Genomic DNA, 20,327 nt, shown 5'->3' with positions numbered 1-20,327 from the left:
TATTACAATGTAATCTAATTTTAAGTAATAAATAAATAAATAAATATCACTTTGCTTCACATTATTGGCACCTAAATCCGTTCATTAAATTGTAGGCATTCCTTCAGCGCAGTAATGAAGAACAATGCACACACTTTTCATCATATATATATATATATATATATATATATATATACCAGAAGTTTAGTTTTTAAATCATTGAGACAATATTTATAAAGGGGATCACCTACCAGAAAATGCTGAAACCAAAATTTCTGTTCGTTTCGAAGGAAGAAGAAGAAGAATGAAGACTAATTATTAACAAAGTTGAAAAAAAAAATGTAATTCTGCAGTGGGTATTCAAAGAAAGTACAAAAAAGAATTCTTTTTACTTCGCTTGTAAAAATTGTTTTCTACCAACGACTATTTTAAAATTTTTGAACAAGGCGTTGAAAAATACGCACAAGTGAAGACAAATATCTTCATTGCTAATCAGACAAAGGTGTGATGGCAATAAGATCACCTAACAAAGGCGCAAAGGAAAGAATATAGGAAGAGATCTTTTTCTGTTGAATGTTCTTTTTAAAATTACTACTGAACGTCATCCATTGTTCTCGGAAGGTGTATAAACTATGGCCGGAGCTTGTTGTTGCAGAGATATTGATTGATTCTTACTGGTGAAATTGGAAAGTTAGATAAGCTTTCAAATAATTAAATTAGCAAACAGGCCACTTAAGCATGATCTACGGTATCGATACGGTTGAAATAGAGCAACAGAAAAATGCAAAGCAATAATTCTGGAAAGAAGAAAGAAGTCGAGAACATGGCATTCTGCATTAATTTTAAATAAATAAATGTTAATGTCTTTGGCCTGTGGCCGAAAGCAATTAATAAAATTCATTTTAAAACTAAATCAATATATTTATGCACTCAATACATGTATAGTGATTCTGTAAAGTGCTTACATTCAATTTAAACTCACTGTACGAGTCATTGAGTAATTTTAACAATGTCAGCGATGCCTATATATATGTTTATTTTTCCCTTTATTTTAGCATTTACAAGTATGAACATACAAACGAATGCCAAAACGAAAATGAAATGAGACAAGAGAGTGAAAAAATTAAAACTAACGCAACGCAAACAAACATTATGCAGCCAAGATAGAGGAGGAGTAACAACAAACGACTTACAGTAGAGCGCGTACACAAACACATACATATATTGTTATGTGAATGTGTTACACCTTTAATAATACTTTTAAATTGAATGTTTATAAATACAAACTATAAATGGGTTTACATAACGTAAAGAAAATAAAAACAATAAACGAAAGAAAAATGAAAGAAATATTTGTATAAGCATGTAATACAAGCACAACATACATACAAACGAATTCAGATATGTCAGCGTTTTCTAAATTAACGAGTGAATACGAATGTGAATGTGTGGCATGACCAACAAACCAATATACATGCTCTTCGACGTATTTATGTATATAAAAATACCTACATATATATACGATGTAGATGTACGATGTATAAACGCTAAAGACTAAACTAGCTAACAATTATTTGGTTATATATGTACATAAAGCACTATTCCATACTAAACAAAACACCAACAACTGTAACAACATTGTCATGTAAGTTCCATCATTTTGTGATGACTGCGTTCTTTACAGTAGCTAGCTACTGTTGTACTGTTGTTCTCGTTTGTTTATTTTATACATGTGTGTTTAGCTAAACCGTTAATAAAAGTCGAATATTGACATTTATGATTTTTACCGTAGATGTACACAGATGGACACATACCAAGCAGCATACCGTCATCATCATTTTTATACCCATTAACGAAGCATCGGGACAAACTATATTTGTCTTTCCATTTGTGACACCCAGAAATGCGCATTGGCTCCCAGCCTTATCGCAATATGAGCGCACTCGACTATGTACATATGCCCTAGATTTGTGCTTTATTTGGCAACAAGCAAAAATTAATCGAAACTTTTTACTTCGCACCATAAGTCATACACCTTGTACGAATTGCGATAATACCCCTTATCATGTCCACCACTGGAAGGATGAGGTGTATATTCATTTTCTCAAAATGTTTGCAATACCCAGAAGGAAGCGTCAGAGACCCCACCAAGTATACATATCCTTGATCAGCATCATATTCTAAATCAATTTAAGCATTTCCGTCTGTGTGTCCGTCCATGTCTAGAATGTCTGTTGTAAGTATTCTTCTGTCTGCAAAATTGCAGCTATCGGCTTCAAATTTGGGAAAAACATTGGAAGTTCTTGCACGCAGGTTGCTATTGAAAATGGGCTAAATCAATCGAAGAACACGCCCGCATCACAACGTGAACTGAGAACATCCTTGGTTTTCAAAGGGAATGAAAAATTTGGTTTTTGCTCATTACTCATAAGCTATAGCAGATCAATGTACAAAAATTTCAAAACATATTCTATGAGCGGTGCTGTAGCACTTGTACTCGATCACGCCTACCCGACGTTGGAGGGTATCAAAATTTAATTTTTTTTTCAATAAGGCGCAGAAACAAGCATTAAAGACCCCATAAGGCATTTAAATTCTTGCCAGGTTTTAAATTTGGAATGCAACAGAATATGTCCGTTGGTTACTCTGTCCATCTGCCTGTCTTTGCAATTCTGTAGTATATGTGGTAAACATTGCCCCGGTAGCGGAAATGAAAACATCGCCTACAAATTTGCCAAAGGAATTGGGAGGCGACTTAAATTATTTAAGGGACACGCCTACAATGCTCACACGCTTTAATTTTGAAAATAGAAAAAATCAGCCTCACCCACTTCACACTAGAAAGCATGACAATTGAGTTCTCTTACTTCTATCTTTTTTAGGACGAAGGTTGTGGGTATAAAAAATTCGCACACAACTGAATATAATTTTCTTAGTTGCTTTCAGATGATTTAGAATGCGGTCGAATCAGGGCGAATGCAATATACTTATAAAAGTATGTGAATAGTTTATGTTACTTTTATTCTTTCTACCGCAAAACCATCTTTGAGCAAACGGATATGGGATAAAGTGCACATAGTTGTGATCACAATATAAAATTGTAAACCGATTTCACCCGCCTAAATATCAAAAGCGTCAATATTGAGATATCAAACCAACCTTCAAAGGGCGCTTGCCGAATTTACATTTCGTTTCGATCGTTCGTTTATGAGTTGCAATGGTTTTTGCTGACGCTGCTCTTGCTATTTTCTAAATAATAGAAAATTCCAGCATTGGTCTGTCTTTGATGGGAAAAAATGCCTTCCAATCTTGCTATTGAGTTGCAAGCGTTATAGAAACTTTTCTCTATTGAAGTAAAAAATTTGTCAACAGTTTGTTGATTTAAAATGAGTTCGTCTAAGCGATGAAGAAAGGTCAATGGTAGAAAGCGTCAAAAAGAAGCGAAAACGTTACAGTAGGACACGGTCCGTCCACCGCATTTTCCAGGATTAGTCTCCAGTAATTATTATTTGCTTGCAAAATGTAAGAGGATGCTCCACTGAAAAAGATTTGGAGCAAGTCGTGCTATATAACAACAACAGGAATATTGGAGAAACATTGGACTGAATGCATCTTCCTTGTATGTAGTCGTATGAATAAACTCGGAGTTCTTAAAACAACAACACATTTTTCTTATTTGGTCTGGGGAAATACTTATCTCTTCATTATATTGCATTGGCCCTGCGAAAGAACAAAAATCAAACCATTTAGAGTATCGCGGCAGCGATTAAGTTGAGTCTTGGGATAATGAAAAAATTAAGAAAATTATGTTCGATTGTGACGAACTCTTTTATACCCACAATCGCTGCTGAAATCAAGGAAACTTCGATATCGATGTGATCGATTTTTTCTTTGCTTGCAAAGGTGCTATGTTATCACCCACCGACCCATATTTGTGGAATTTTTGTTGTTGTGTATGCTAGAGATTGTAAGTAATGAAAAAAAAAAAAAAAATTATTTCGCTTTTGAAAGCATAGGCATTGCCAGTTTACAGTATATCATTGGCTTGTTATCCGACCGATTTTGAAGACTTACGCACGACGGCAAGAACTTTCAAGGTTTTTTGCAAATTGGGGGCACGATATTTTTCCTACGAGGAGAATAATGCTCAGAGACGTAATGTAAATTTTGCGCAGATAGACAATTACGCCCAGATTGATTTACACTTCGGGATTGATCACTAAAATGTGTGCTTCGTACAATCGCTGAAATTTCCTTCTCTCTCCGGATTCGGTGCGGTGTGTAAAAGCTTTTTAGTTTTTTCTTAAACATTCAAATGATCTCTTCATGCACCCAAATGTATTCTGACAGATGTTGATCATTGATTTTGAAGAAAATTTGATGAAAACTGCACAGCAGGCGCGCCTTTACGGATAGATCGACAAGAGAGCAAAACGAAATTTTGTTTAAATCCTATGCCACTTGTGTTCAGCTTACAGTTCGCAGTTTTTCAGATATTTTGATGAAATTTAGTACACTGACGTGTTTTGACGCAAGGACGAACATTATTGAAATTAGTTTCGATTGGACGTCAACATTTCGACCACTTCCCATATAAGGTCTTAATTCAAAAAGTCGGTACATGAATAACTGCATTATGCGCAGTGGGATAGGGTATTTGAATCTGGGCTATTGCGCACTTGTTTTAAGTTCAATTATTTACATGGGAATCTAACCTATGTGTAGGTAGGTATATGCAAGTATGAATTATATATTACATCTTGTATGGTCTTTCTCTCGGCTGGATTCATTGACTTTAAGCACATCTCTTGATTTAAGGAATTGATAGGGATCCATATGTGCCGCGTTTCCTGAACAATTTCAAAGGGGCCACACTTGGATCGATCGTTTTCTCAATCACGTAATATATCTAACCTTTTAATTTCTCTCACTTAATCAATTGACGAAAATCTTAATCGGGACAAAAACTTGTTTCATCTCGAAGACTTTTGTACATAGTTTCTCATACACCGCCTATTGAAAAGGTTTATCGTAATTTGAAATGCTCTAGAAGGGTATATAATGTTATACAGTCGTCCCTCTTCAATCGCAAGCAATCCATATCTATTAATAACGTTTTCTGTAATAAGGTTTAAGATCGGTTTCAGGCTCTATTCTGCATAATACTTTTGTGAACCATTTAAGTGAAGTATTAGAGATTGGTGAGAGGATTTATTTTACCCATACGGACAATGAGTATGAGATGTCTATCGCTGCAGCATTGGCAATGCCATTAGCTACACCTCCTACCACTTACTAAGGGTTAACATCAAACTTGGTTTCGCCCACTCTCTCAGGGAGTCCCCTATATAATCTCGGTAAACTAAAATCTACTATCCATAAAATCGTTTTCAATAATATCCTCTCCAGCGATCATGTATTTTAAAATTGTCTTTTGAAGATCATCTTTCCTTTCATCATCCTTTATAGGCGACCTCAATTTTAAAGGGTTTGTAGCAATTCTCAAACCATCATTCGCGTAGTAAAAGTCCCAATCTTTCAAATGTCAATTGTTATATGGTGTGCACGTCGTTGAAACAATCTCCAGCCTAATCTTAAATCGCTCAACGGCAAAGAGTAATTTATAAATAGTAATGCGCTGCTGTTGATTTCTGTCTTATTTGTGGTACGCTTTTTAAATTTGCAAAAGCTGTCTTAGCCTAAATACTGGGCTATAATTTAATAATGAAAGTAGTTGAAAGTTTGAATAAAACAAGAACAAGTAGAGAGGGTTTAGTGGGCCACATCTACACCGCAGCGCTTCATACAGTGACGCGTACTCTGTGAGAAGCGGTGAAGAAGCGATGAGCCGATTCGAGTCACTTTCAATAATGTTCGTACCTGGGCCAAAACACGCTTTTGTACCGAATTTCTTTAAAGCATCTTGGAAGATGCAACTTATACGTTGAACGCAAGATGCCAGGGGAAACAGGCGGACAAACAAGTTTCAAAGATCGATTCAGCAACTGCTTCCAAGTCGATCAGTATAATAAAAGGTAGATCAATCTCAAAACGTTCCGGGTGCTACATACATCTGCACAAACTTAGCACTTGCACCTTCTACATATATATATATATATATGGGGGTATGAAGCTATTGCTTAGACATTAAGATTTATGTCGTGAACAAAACAGGATCGTATTGTTAATGAATCAGCCTTTTTTCATTTCTATATCTCATAGATAGAATTGCACAAAATATCAATTACCCAACAAAAAGTTGCGGTAGAGTTTTCAATAAAAATCCGATTACCTTAGATACAAGTGCCTTAGCACTTGGCATATATTTCTCTGACTAATTTATTATTAAGTTGAAAAAATAAACATTTATATGTGAATAAAAGTAAAAAAATGAATATATTATATAAAAAAAAGCAGAATCCAACAAACGAATACCTGCGTGTCGATGTACTATTATATGTACTAAAAAGAAAAAACTAACAGAAAACAAGAGCAAAAGTTGCGATGTGCAAAATAGATTAAAAGCATCATTTAAAATCATCATTAAAGTCATCGTTAAAAGGCCAACAAAAATTATCTTCCAAGTAATGCTGGCTACGTTTAATAGGGTGGTAGGAGTGCTTAGAAGCATGACTAGATATATTAAAATTCAGTTAGCATAGTAACATTGGCAAATCGTTATTTCCTCCAGATGGCTTAATCGGAAGCGTAACGCATTTAATGTTTGGTCTTTGGTACAAAGAAAAGGGATATTAATACAGTTTTGTAGACAATGCTCCTCATATGATGGTAAAAGTAACAGAAGGTATCGGACAAGAGTGCGCAGAATTCGTGCAACTCTTTCTAATTTAGCTTAATTAAATCGAAATGAATGATATTGATAGTAAAGATTGTAACGCAGCTCTAAGATAACTCTAAGACAAGCTCTTTGCAATAAGAAAGTTTTCCAGATCCCAGTTTACCCCTTCGTTTGAAAAGGCCTAATGAAGAGTGAAATGCAAATGTAAAACACACTAAGCCCTTAATTACGATCGCAAAGCCAAAAAAACTAAGTTGTTGCGTCTAACTGTCATGCACAATTCCAGTTCCAGAACAGACGCAGTGAACAAATCGACATATCACAGTTTTCAGAGACATTAGGCAATTTAATATGTCCTAAAGAATGCTTAAGCCTGTCAGAAATATCTAATTCCATCTACGTAAGATACTAAATTACATATAAAGAATCTGCAGCTGCTTGGCAGTAACACTCTATATTGTAGCTTTTCGTCTATTGCATACATACACTAACGTTCGGGTAAAAATATGTGTATTGGTGGTATGGAGTAATGGTGCATAAGTGACAGCATAAAACGTTTGAGCAGCAAAGATTTAAGCCAGTCCGTTCGAAATGAAAAGGTCGGCTTCAAATTTGATTGGCACTGAAAATGGACCAGATCGATAAACGAACGCGCATAAAGTGCAATATTAACTAAGAGCACCTTTTCCTCCGAAAGGCAAGAAAATTTGGGTTTCTTGCCTGTTACTCATAAATTATAACAGTGTGAAGCAAAGAATTTGTGTGGGGATGCTTTCTTAGCACAACGTCATAAATAGACTTAAAATATGCCGTCATTCTTAACACTTGCTCGGCGATCAGGCTTTGGATTGTCTCGATACATTGTCATCGCCATATGTAGCTATGGAGGATGGCCACAACAAAGCGAACAAATGCTTTAAGTTAGAACTCTTGTTCTACAACATTCTATTTTGTTGTTTTTAATTTGTTAAGCGATCGAGTACGGTGTTTTCTGATTTTACTGAACGGTTTCTAAGAGCTTGTTGATTTTACTAAAGACCTTGTAAGGTGATAAGATCGGGATACGTTGACTAAGCTTTAATTTGCGGCTATGTACTAGAATTCTTACACTGCCTTACCGCCTTACGTTTATTGCAGACAAGAACATTTTAAATTGTAAGTAACAGTAGTAGAGAGAAGCAGCAATAGAAAGAACAAGCGATAGGGGAGGCAGCAAAAGGGGCAATAATATTATCATTATTATTATTGTTATTATAATTAAGAGAAACAAGGCAGAAAAATAAATTCGAAGACTGAAGTCTTAAAGTACTAGCAAATTAGGCTATCGTCTCTATTGAAAGCTCTACCGCACTTGATAATTGGACTCGTGACTATTGAATTGCTAGTCAGGGTCCTTAGCATACTCCATCACTTTGCTTGATATGCGCAAGGTACTAGCAAGAAAGAAGTCTAGAAGGAAAACCGGCCTAAAAAAAGGAAATAATGACAGAAACAAACAGTAGTAGACACTCTATCTGGTAGGAAAAAGAAGTAGGAAGACAAGGCTTTTACAGTAAGAAACAGTAAAATGAAGAAATAGTTGCAGAAAAAAGTAGTTGTAGATAAGAAGCAATGGCAGACAGAAGCACCTGTGCGAACACACAGGTATAGCATCAGACAGTTGAAGGAAAAAGCAGTAATAGAAAACAAGTAAGAAAATTCTATATAGTCGTGACCGGATCTTTTATACCCATCGCCCTTATCCTAAAAAAGACTAAATAAGTACACGAACTAAATTTTCATGCTCTGCAATATGGAGAAGCTGCGGCTGATTTTTCTGTTTCCAATATAAGAGGTATAGGCGTGCAGGCGTTGTAAATATATCGAAAAAACAATTAATTTTTTTCAATTTTTTCCATTTTTGTACATTTTTGTGCAACATCATCCATCGAATATACATGCTGCGGCTTGTCAATGATAAGAAAAAAACCAATTTCTTATTCCTATTGAGTTGTTCTCAATTTCCGTTTACTGTAGGCGTGGCCATTTCCAACATCAAGCGTCGTCCAAGAACTTCCGATGTTTTAACCGAACTTCAAGTCGATAGCTCCATTTTTGCGACCAGGAGAATGTTTACAAGAAGCTTTATACACACGGACAGACGGACATGAGTAAACCAAGTCAGTGTTTGATGCTAATGAAATCTGTGTTTACTTTGTTGGATTTCGGAATTTTCCTTCTGGGTCTTGCAAACGTTTTGACTAAATGAATATACCGCTTATCCTTTGGAGGGTATAAATATAGTAAGTAAGAAAAAGAATTACTAGCGAAAGCATTATTATGGCCAAACGCAACTGTAGGAGTAAGCAGCAGCAAGAGTCAGTAATTAAAGAAAGCGGTAATACGAAGAGAGAGTGATAAGGAAAAGAATGCTTTTAGCAACACCTCGCATAACACCCCCCATAGGGATAGTGTGCCATCTAAGCCGAGCTTAATTTATATTTTGTCTTAGCTGGAAATTTGCGAGCACTTCGTAGTCGCTTAATGGACATTGGAAATAAAAGAAATAAAAATTTTATTGCAATTTTTCAATGATCATTGAATTTCTCGATGTAATTCTTGTAAAATTTTTATCTACAGTTGCCATAATCATTATTAAAGTATGAAATATATTCGCAACCAAGCAAATACTTTAGAACTCTGTAAAAGCATACAAATGTTTTACATGTTTTCCCTATATAAGCGTATATATGAAACTTTGAAGTTGTTTTTTTTTTTTTTTTTTTTACTTTGCGATTCTTCTCATTGCAAAAGTCAATAACAAGTTGTGATTTATATGCGTACCTGCTATTGTTTTTACTCTTTTCGAAACGTGTAATTTATATAAAAGCTGTTATCATCGAAATGATATAAATACCTCTACCGACATATGCATAAAATGCAAAGGTTGTCATTTCCATTTTTATTCCAAATTTACGCCATACCATCGACTCCACTTGCTCGAGCATATGGATAAATTATTCTTTTTAAAAAAAACCAAAAAAAAAAAAAAAAAAAAATGAAACCAAAAAAAAAGAACAAAAATTACATTTGGTTGGTTGAAAATATTTCACTAATTGACAAGGTCGAAAGTATCCCATAAATCGTATGCAGAGAAATATAATGAACGTGATTTATGAGAGAAAGGGACACAAAAGAAATATAAAATTTTCTCCATGATTGCAAGCAAATAATCGGACATTCAATGGGTAGAAGACTCCTTTTCACTGCATTCAAGCACTAGAAGGCACCTTTCTGTTTCCGTAACAATGCACAAAATTTATTTATAATCAGGATAACACTTATCCAACTACAACGTAAACATGCAAACGCATGTGAAACACATAGCTATCGGGTTAATTTATGTTTCACAAAAAGTTTAAACCGAAGAAAATCCCCTTTAAATGCTTTTATGTTGTGGTTCTGTGTTCGATGTAAAACGTGCAAGTATGTTGGAATTTGTAAACCGTTTGCCACGCTTGAATATGCCAAACTAGTTTAGCTGACATGAAGCGAGAGTTATTGCTACTAAAAGTTGCGAAAAAAGTAGCAAAAGTTGTCCTGCAAAGGAGACCATCGCTTAAACTAGGAGACCATCGGTGATCGATAGACTAACAGTTAAGATGAAACCAAGCAATCATGTATTAGAAAACCTACGCAAACAAATATTGGATAATGTCTCCCATCGAAAACTCTGAAGCAGGAAATAAGAATGTTAATCGTGGCCATAGTGAGCTCAGTCATCCTAAACAGTACAATAATTTAGCAATATCCTTCTAGCGTACCTTTTTACGCAAAAGAGAAGATAACGCATCCATGTCTTAAAAGTGAAATAACTCCGCATATTGCAATTCATAGAAGAGTGAGTTACTCTTCATCATGTCTTCACTACGAAAGATGTCAAGTAGACAATCAAGTCAAGACTGATCTTCGAATGGCCAGATAGACGGATTCGCTCCTCATATAGCGCGAGCACTTGCCCGTTGCAGAAAAAATACTGCATCTCCATGTACTAAGGATATGTTCGATTTCCTATGGATTCAAAGAAGAGTGAGTCTAGTGTGCTGCTAATGGAAAAAATTTTAACTAAACAACTATTTTTCCGAACAGATGTGTATACGATTGCCTCTTATACCTATAACGGTGCATTACTAAATTTTTTGTGTACGTAGTACATAGTGGACATTCGCCAATTGGCCGGACACAAAGATGGAGTGTATGTGTAGTGTTTTGTAACCACACGATCCCTGATGGTACTCGGATGTGTGCAGTACATGACCGTTGCGACTGTGGAGCGCCGGTGCAGTGTTTATTTCAATCTTCCGTACGGGGGGCAGACTAAGAAATACTTTAGAACCTTTTAGAAAATACCTTAAGAGCTCCTCCTGCTTTGGAGAAATATTGAAAAAAAAATTATGGGACTACATATCCATATCTAGAAATATGCCAGGAATTATGAAAATTGTTACGCAAATCTTTTAACCTACACGAAAGACATGTGTTGAACCCAATCTTTTCGATTTCGAAGCCTCGTTACATCTAAAAAGCCGCTAATACGATACGAGCTCTATGGCCATCATTGTATTAATATATTCGCTCTTTGCATTATTCTGCAGTCGTGTTCTACGAGATGGCCAACGATCAACAGGTAGTGCAGCAGGAACAGCTTACTTTTAGTACCGGATAGTTCAAACTTTTAAAGCGTGTTTTCACTCTTTTGGCGTCACAGCATGTGGACGGAGGGTATTAAGAATTTCGGTTTAAGCCTAAGCAATTTTATTGAATTTCTTTTTAGATACCTTTTGTAAAACTATGCTTTTGCGAGAATTGTGTGCTTGTGTATGTTACCTATATGATGATAATTTTATTAAAGACAGTTAGTTACTTTGTTGTAAAATTTTATATCCGAAGAAGATAACAAAATGCTTTATAGTATTTATGTGAAAATATTTTTATTTTTTTTTTGCATAGCAATCACCAATGAATTCATTGTAATGGTGGACTATGTTTATGTGATGAGGTTAAAATAACTTAAATATTAAATAAGAGACGAATTTTCCGATTTTATTATAGGCAAAATGATCTGACAAATTTTGAGGGACAGGAATACCTTGCGTATGCTATGGTCGATCTTTTGTAGAGTTTTCCAAGCGAATTTGCGAATTTTTAAGTAATGCAGGTATGTACTCGTGCCAAGTCCATATCGATATTATACGTTGCTGACGTTTTAGAGAAGTTTGCACCCTGCTTTCATGCATAAAAGATGCACTGGAATGTGGGAGAAGTATGAAGATTCATCCGACGAAACTGCAGCCCATGAAATAAGTCGATTTATATTTGCCAGAAGATGAAAATTACCAATGGCCACATCTAAGATATATTATAATATAACAGGCTTTAAACTGGTCTTAACTCCAAGAAAATGCTTTTGTTTTCTAAACTTATGGATGGGTAGGCTGGTAGGTGGGCGGTCTTATAGACTGGCTTACACACAGAACAGACTTTTACACGAACGGGCTGATAGGCAATCGTGTTTACACGCAAAGGATTTACGGACGTACGGTTTGTGCTCGAAGTCTTACAGACTGACGGGTTTATAGACGCACGTCTTCGTTGATGGGCGGACTTGTAAGCAAATGGACTTTTAGATGAGCGCGCTTATACACAGAAGGACTTAAAAAACGGGCAAGCGTACGAACAGCGATCGTACAAGTGGATGTGAAAATTTACGAGCGTATAAAAGGACGAGTGTACAAATAAACGAACGAGCCCGTTGAGGCGAGAGAGCTTACGAACAGATAAGTGAGCGAGCTTATGAACGGGATTGCAAACCAGAAGGCTTATACAAAGTCCTTCTTATAGATGGACGAGCTCGCGGACAGATGAGCGTACAGCCGTAAGAATGGCGAAAAGTCGAACTCACACAGGAAAATAGTTTACCGATCGGCATCCACTTCTAAATCCCAAATTATTAGTTATGAAATATACTTTTTTATACATGGGCGTCAGTCAGGCGACATTTTTCACATGCCTAGACAAGACTATGACGACTAGAAAAAATTATTGGTAAGAAGGCACAATCCCACTTAGCGCCGGTCTTTTCCTAGAAAATCAAGCAGATGCACTAACAGGGGTACAAAACTCTAAATATATTTAACACAATCGTATACACAATTGTGATGTAAAATATAGTGCATTGCAGATAACTGGAAGTTTCAAATTGCAAACCAATTGTATTCGGTTTTATTCCTTCAAGCATTCACACGATGCACCGATCGCATATCATAGACATTTTAAATAAAGTTTTGCAATCTGTAGGTATTTGTGTGGATTAAAAACCATTGTTAAAATCTCTCGAGTTTTTACAACGGACTCGTGCGCCATGGTGATTAAGTCCACCTAGCACTATAAACTAAAGGCTTCACAATTTTGAAACCATAAAAAAGTTTTAATAAAAAAAAGAAACAATGGATTTTTCGTTTATTGAAGGTAGACCAACGGGCTGAAGTTCCTTTGCACACAGTTTAGGTGAAGCAAATTCTTAAAAACAATTTTCAGCTTATGAAACCAAATTCTCCGTACGATAGACACGATGTTTATATGAACCCTACAGATATGCAAAATAAGTTCTAAAACTACCGGATTTGGATCGAAGATAGTTAGTCTGAGCCGGTAAAGTGAACTAAAGTTGTCTGTTGCATTGATTTTTCGGACCACCTAACATTACACCGAGTAAATGGGATTTCAAATTTTAAAGTTCCTATGGCCAAAGAGGACAATGAAACGATGGGGAAGCAAATGAAAAAAAAAAAGAACTCAATTGAAAATAAAGAAAATAACTCAGAACGGATGGTGGGAAAACAAATGCTGACGAGTAAGTAACGTGTATACTATATATATATATGCGAATATATATTTATTATTTTTTTTTTTTTTTGGCCAGTCTTAGCACATACAGTCGTTAATGGGTGTTCAGGTTGAAACAATTATTCGAGCAATACCTTGACAAAGTAAAATAATAAAACTGTGAAAACGTAACAACTAAAAAGAAAACCAACACACAACAAATAACGGTAAAAATGACAATAAAAATGATAAAAAGAATGAAGTATGTTACAAATTCTGTAAAGCGGAAACGGAAGCGGAAAAAGTCAATGCTAACCATTTCTTTTTTTTTTTTTTTCATGACAATATTTTGTCCATTTTTTCCCCCTTTCTTTTCTCTTTTCTTTTTTCTCTTTTTTTGTCAGTAAAGTGAAAATTAAAATACATTTTTTTTTTTAAAGTTTTTCTACTAATTTCTAGCATAAATTTTTTTAAATTAAAAATCTCACAGTTTACCTGAATAGTTTGCTGTAATCAAGTTCTGGTAATTGCTGATTAGATGATTGGTGTCCATTTTGATTAGTTGTTGTTATTGTTTGCAGCGTTTGTAAAAAACCGGCGGTCATTTTTATAAAATCCTTATCGAATTAAACTTTCGTTTTCTTTAGAAAATGTGTTCTATTTGAGTAACGTCTCAATCGTGACTGACTGACTGACTGCCTAAGTAACTAAATAAATAAAATAAAAAGCTTTAACTCTCCACGCTCCGGGTTGGAAGAGGGCGGAAAAGACCAGAATAACAGGATAGAAACAACATGGTTAATAAAAAAAAAAAAAAAAAAAAAAAAAAAAATGAAAAAATTGAAATGAATTTCAATGAACTTGAACAAAACAACCCTCAGCCGAATTACATGAAAATGTAAACAAACATATATAAACTTTCGAAATAAAACAAAAAATGATTTTTTGGGGATGCTCAATTATAAGGAGCTTTTTTTCGGCTGACGTACTCATTCACCAGATTCTCACTTATTTATATTAACAACAACAACAACAACAACCACAACAACTATAAACGCACATTCAGCCACCGTTTGCACTTTAGTTAATTTTGTGTTCACATTTTTCGCACATTGTCCTTAAGTTACTTACTTAAGATGAGATTTGTTTTCGCTTATAGAGTATTTTTTACCTCAGAGTTATTCAAATATTTATTCTTTTAAGAGTGTCATGCTACGTATCTTCTTTTGGGGGGAAATAATCGTACGATAATAGAAAATTAACTCAAATTTCGAAGAGAATTTTCATTTGTTTTTTCTTTTTTTTTTTCTTCTTATTGTCCTTAAGACTCTGAAAAGAAAGAGCATAAAGGAAATTTGTTTTTCGATATATGTCTTGAGTTTTTCATGTTATTATCGTTTCGGCTTTCTATGGGCTTTGTTTGAGGGATACCTATACAAACATATTAAGATTGACAAGAAGAAAGAAAGCAAACAAAGTTAAGAGCGTTCACTGCGAGTTACGCATATTCATGGCAATAGAAAATTCGTGACAGTTATTTTCTAGACCGCATCTTGAAATGTGCCCAAAAAAAGGCTCTCTAAAGATTTCTATACTAATATTTTGTAAAAATTTTTTTAAAACTTTACAATTTTAATGTTGATACAAGAAAAGAGTTCGTGGCCGTTATCCTAGCACATGGGGTTAGCCATGCCAATCCTCTGTAAGCAGAGTATGCAATAAGTGACTTTTTATAGGTATTTTTTTATTTTTATTGATTTACTCTCAGAATATTTCGTAAATAAATTTACAAAGCATGGATTTAAAGGCTGACGGACAACTTCCGTGACCTTTTGCATATTTGGATACTCATGCGAAAGTATTTTATTCATTTGAGTTTGGAAATAATTGAAAGTCACTTGACTAAGTTTAAATTTGCCGTCCGGATATCTAAGAAATTCTATAGCGATTACCAGCAAGGCGAGGCTGTCGATTGAAGCAGCATATGCGTTACTTAATATAGTGCATTTAATATGTAAGAAACAATTGCGTTAAAATTATGATTGAAAACACGCCACGAACTTTTTCTTTTACTCAATATTAAAATCAAAAATAAAAAAAAAAAAAACGTTTTCAAAACATTTCAACTATTTATCGAGAATTTTCTTGCGCCCATTTTTTTACATTGATACTTGGAAAATACTTTCAGTTGATTTTACAATGTTATGAGAGATTTTCATCTATCAGTTCCAGATAATGTAAACAAAATAAGAGAAAAGGATTTCGTCGACTTATGCTCATTGGTCATGTGCTTAAAATACCAAGCAGAATAGCAGATGGACGATGATTTAAGATATTGTCTATTGACTTGGTTAATGGGAATTAAGCCTTATTAAGTAATTTTATCTAGTTTTTTCTATGTTATTTAGTTTTTTTCTATGTTAGCTCTATTACGCCTTTCTTTTTAAAGTAAGAAAATAATGAGCTTCTAATACATTTTCGTCTGCTAATAACATCCAAAAATGCGAATTTAAAAATGCCATTCCGGGGATTCAATCATTTCTATTTTTGGTCCATGCCCACATCAAAACTTTAAGGTAATGATCATTAAAAAATTTGGAATTTTCTTCTTTTTTTTCAATTTCGCACAACCACTCAGGTGATGTTCCCTGTTCATGTAACACGGTCGCGGTCAGAGAGAAGTGACGAAGGGAAAGTTGCTGCAAATAGTTCTACAACGTTCTACTTAAACACTCAGAGTAAAAAAATTAAACATAGAAAATGTGTAGACGATGGATCCTTAAAGGATCCTTGATTCGCTGACAATCGTGCCCGTAATAGAAAAAAATTATAAATTACTTTCCGTCAAAACTTGCGTTGATTTATTGCTTCATTTCTTATAGTTGCATGCAGGAGCCGTCCAAGCCTGTAGCTCGTAGCGGTACTTTCATTTAGCATTTCAAATCTTAAGAAGAAGAAAAATTTGATTGATTCAAGAATTGGCAGAAAGAATTTTTCAAAAGAAGACTCGTAGAATTGTAAACAGCCCGTCGCTTTGTCCTTAGTTACGAAAATGTTTAGGAAAATATTTAATATGAATTTGAATGCGAATGTAAACTCACGCTAAAGCACCTCTGGCTTAGTTAGGCTATTTGTATTTTGCAACGAAGTGCCGTTAAACTCATTTGTTTATTGCTATTGCTTGCTGTAATAAACCTATTATTGATTGACAAAATAGAATAGTTGAAGAGTCTATTATTCTCGCACACAGAAACTTTTCAAGTTAAGCTAAATATAACCAAGAAAGCATCAAGTTAAGCTAAAGTCGAGCGTGGAGAGTATTTAACAAACGCCGGTATTTTTGGTGCCACGGAAAAGGTGACGGTATGTGATAGCTTTATAAACTTTAAAATAATCTCAGATGCTAATCTTAAAATCATCGCGACAATATTTACTTACGTCTTCACATGTAGTAAACTCGAGTTCCATGCGAGTTCCAATGGAATCATAAGAAGAAATTTTAATTAATACAACAATTGCTGAACACTTTTTAAGTTTGAAAATTTTATCTCACAAATGAATTATCCATAAGAACCAGCAAACACAGAGCACCATATGACAAGGAGAAATGTTAAGTTATATTAAACCTCTAACCTCGGCCAGCCCATGCGCGTATTTCATAAATCTCAGAATTTCTAAACGAGCCAATCAATCGATCAAAATCGTGATTTGAACAAAGATTCGTGTTAAACGTTAAATCTTCACTAGCTGTAGGTTGTCTATTTTAGCGGTATTCGCGAACTTAGTGGATCCATTTTCAAACTAGTTTTGAGTCATGTAACTAAAAATGGTTGTGGCAGCCTGCTATTAGTCTATTTAAACGTTTTGAAATCAAGCGAGTTCCGTATCGCAAGAGTAAGAAACCAATTGAAAAGTTGGTATTGATTAGAAAGCCATGTCTCTTCACTTGAAATTGCGCGGACCAATGATCCAAATTTTTGCAAAAATATAAATACAATTCGAAGAAAGTGACGTGAACCATTGAAATTAAAATAAATATTTTCTCACAGGCACACAAATGAAAAGTTTGCTCAAAAACCAATGCTTTGGTACTGCCCAAGCTTGTCATCTGACAGGCCAATCCTATTGACTGCGCACAAACAAGCAACGTATGAACAAGCAATGAATTTGATAAGCAACGGAACGGGATCAATTAAAATTGATTTCAAGTATAATTATTAAGTAATAAAATGATTTATCTCAGCAGCATTTTTATCATATCACTTTAGTCTTATAGATGAGCTGAAAAGATCACTTTCCATTAGCAACATAGAGTGTTGTAAATTCCATTTAGACTAATGGAAAGACAAGCCATACTTAATACTTGGAGTATTTTTGAACTTGGATCTTAGTGTGAATCGCAATTACGAAACAGGTTTAGAGCAGGCACGTAACGAACAATCTGCCTTGGAACGTAGATTACACAATTATGCGCCATCGCATTAATTCTGAGAGCTTAGTTTCTTTATATAGACGTGCAGTACATAATACTAAGTCGATTAAATTAAATGAAGTTATACTACGAGCACGTACTTTCCAAAAAAAGTAAGCTTGAATTTTCTAGAAAGTGCCTATGGAGTTCATCGGCCTATCAGAATAAAATAAAATCTTCTTTATATGCACTTAATTCGATCTGCGAATACTACCAATATATTGAATTAAGTAATAAATTAAATAATTTCTGATGAAATTTCTAATTGAAGACAATACGTACTTGCTTTGATCAACCACCGGCTGCATCCAAGCGCGAGCGCCTAATGGTTCTTCTTTTAACGAGGTCATGGGTCCGCGTGGTTGATTCATATCGGCCGCCGTTGGTGGTAAACCGAACATAGTTAAGCCACTGGCTGTCCGTGGAGCAGCCGTGGGATATAGTTTGCGACCCCATTCTAAATCGAGCGTAGGCCATGGTGAGGCCGAGCTGAAGCCCGGCACAGGCTCGTCGGAACGCAGTTTGAAAATGGATTTGTAAACAACGTCTTAAGAAAAAAAAAACAAAACACGAACAAATAGATTGAACACTAACAATAAATTGCAAAAACACGGTAACACAATGACACACGAATTTAGGCTTCAAATAACACACTAATCCACTGTAGCATGTAAGTCGTATTTACTTATTTATTACTATTCTTCTTTAATTTCCTTATGCGCGCACACACACACACACACACACACACACATCGACACAAGCGCGCCCGCAAACACTATAAGATTTTTAGCTAAAGACTGGCACCGTAGAGATTTCGGATCAAAAATATCAATTCAATACAAATTTACTGTTGCTCTTGCTATTGTTGTGAACGTTTGGATTTCGTTACCAATTTACTCTAGAGAATTTTGAACTTATTTTTTGCTATGTGTTTCTCGTGCATATTTTTTTTTTTTTTTTTTTTTTTTTTTTTGCTTTTATATGATTACCATATAAACATCAATATTTTCTTTATTATCGAATGTGTGTACGTGTATGTTTTGTTATCATTATTTTTATTATTATTTTTATTGGTAAGAGTAACACAATTTTATAAGCGCGATCTACCGTCCCGAGTGGCTGTTAAACCCCAACTGAATCCCGCAGTGTGATGTTATGAACGACAATATTGTGCGCGGCTCTAGTTTAGTAAGTAAGTCAGAGCAAGCACCATAACGACAACCAGTACGAAATCACAAGCTGCACATCAACACAACAGCAACAGCAACAGCAAAAGCAATAGCAATAGCAACAGCAAGCAAGCATGCTATCGAAGCACACCAATACATAGGCGGCTACTAAAGGATGTACTTCTACAACTACTCTAATAAATTAACATGAAGCACGGAAACGAAACGGAACTGAACTGAACTAAGCTCAACTGAATATTATTGTTATGTCTCAGAGATGACGATGATAATGCAATAACAATGTAAAATGCAAACACAATCATTGTAACTGAGTGTTAAAACTGCGACGTTTTCAAATGTAAGAGGCAAGTCTATCAGTATCAAAACACGATTTTGTTAAAAAGAAGAAGCAGAATATAAAAAAAAGTGAAAATATCAGCATATCAGGGTATGGAAGGTTGGCTAAACTGAAGGCACTCTCAAGTGTCTGGCAAGTTTACTTTAAGCAATTCTATGGTGGGTTTTACTCAGATCACTGCCATACTATGCTACACACTCGCCTTTATGCGCAACGACACACACGTCGAACGAATCCATCGAGAGATCTGCGCATTTGTTCACAAGCAGACAAACAACATTCACATACAAGCACACACACACACACACATACCATCCTTTTTTTCGAGTAGAGGTTTGGCCTCAAGTGTAACGTTATGGTAGAAGAAGAAGAAGAACAAAAAGAAAAAAAAAAAAAACAATCTGAACTAACAACAAACACTACTATCGCCGAAGCATTAACCACCACCATCGATATTATTATAAGCAACAGCAGCACTAAGTCCCTTAGATATTAAGATTTTCATTCTCTCCGGTTCACCGTGTTAAGGTGGAAAAGAGATATTAAATGTGCCTTAAAATCTAATGAATAAAAGAGATAGATTTTATTGTTCACACCCCTTCCCATATTACTTGTAAAGTGCCGAGAGAATTGGGAGTACACAAAACGTATTATTCCCACTCGTCTCGCTATAAGTTTGCCCATATT

General features: G+C 35.0%; 1 protein-coding gene across 4 annotated transcripts in view; it reads right to left on the bottom strand.

The window, feature by feature from the left end:
* Positions 1-19,080, bottom strand: part of LOC119641234 (transcription factor collier) — a 93,967-nt gene extending 74,887 nt beyond the window's left edge. For all 4 annotated transcript variants that reach the window (XM_038039797.1, XM_038039800.1, XM_038039796.1 and 1 more), the window contains exon 1: positions 18,396-19,080. In XM_038039797.1, the coding sequence (XP_037895725.1) occupies positions 18,396-18,514 (119 nt within the window). In that variant the 5' untranslated portion in view covers positions 18,515-19,080. The remainder of the gene's footprint in view (positions 1-18,395) is intronic.
* Between the last annotated feature and the right edge of the window lie 1,247 nt (positions 19,081-20,327).

The sequence above is a fragment of the Glossina fuscipes genome, unplaced genomic scaffold (genome assembly GCF_014805625.2).
Source record: "Glossina fuscipes isolate IAEA_lab_2018 unplaced genomic scaffold, Yale_Gfus_2 147, whole genome shotgun sequence".
NCBI lineage: Eukaryota > Metazoa > Arthropoda > Insecta > Diptera > Glossinidae > Glossina > Glossina fuscipes.
The sequence above is the reverse complement of the archived record's forward strand: the minus strand, read 5'-3'. Positions and strand labels throughout refer to the sequence as shown.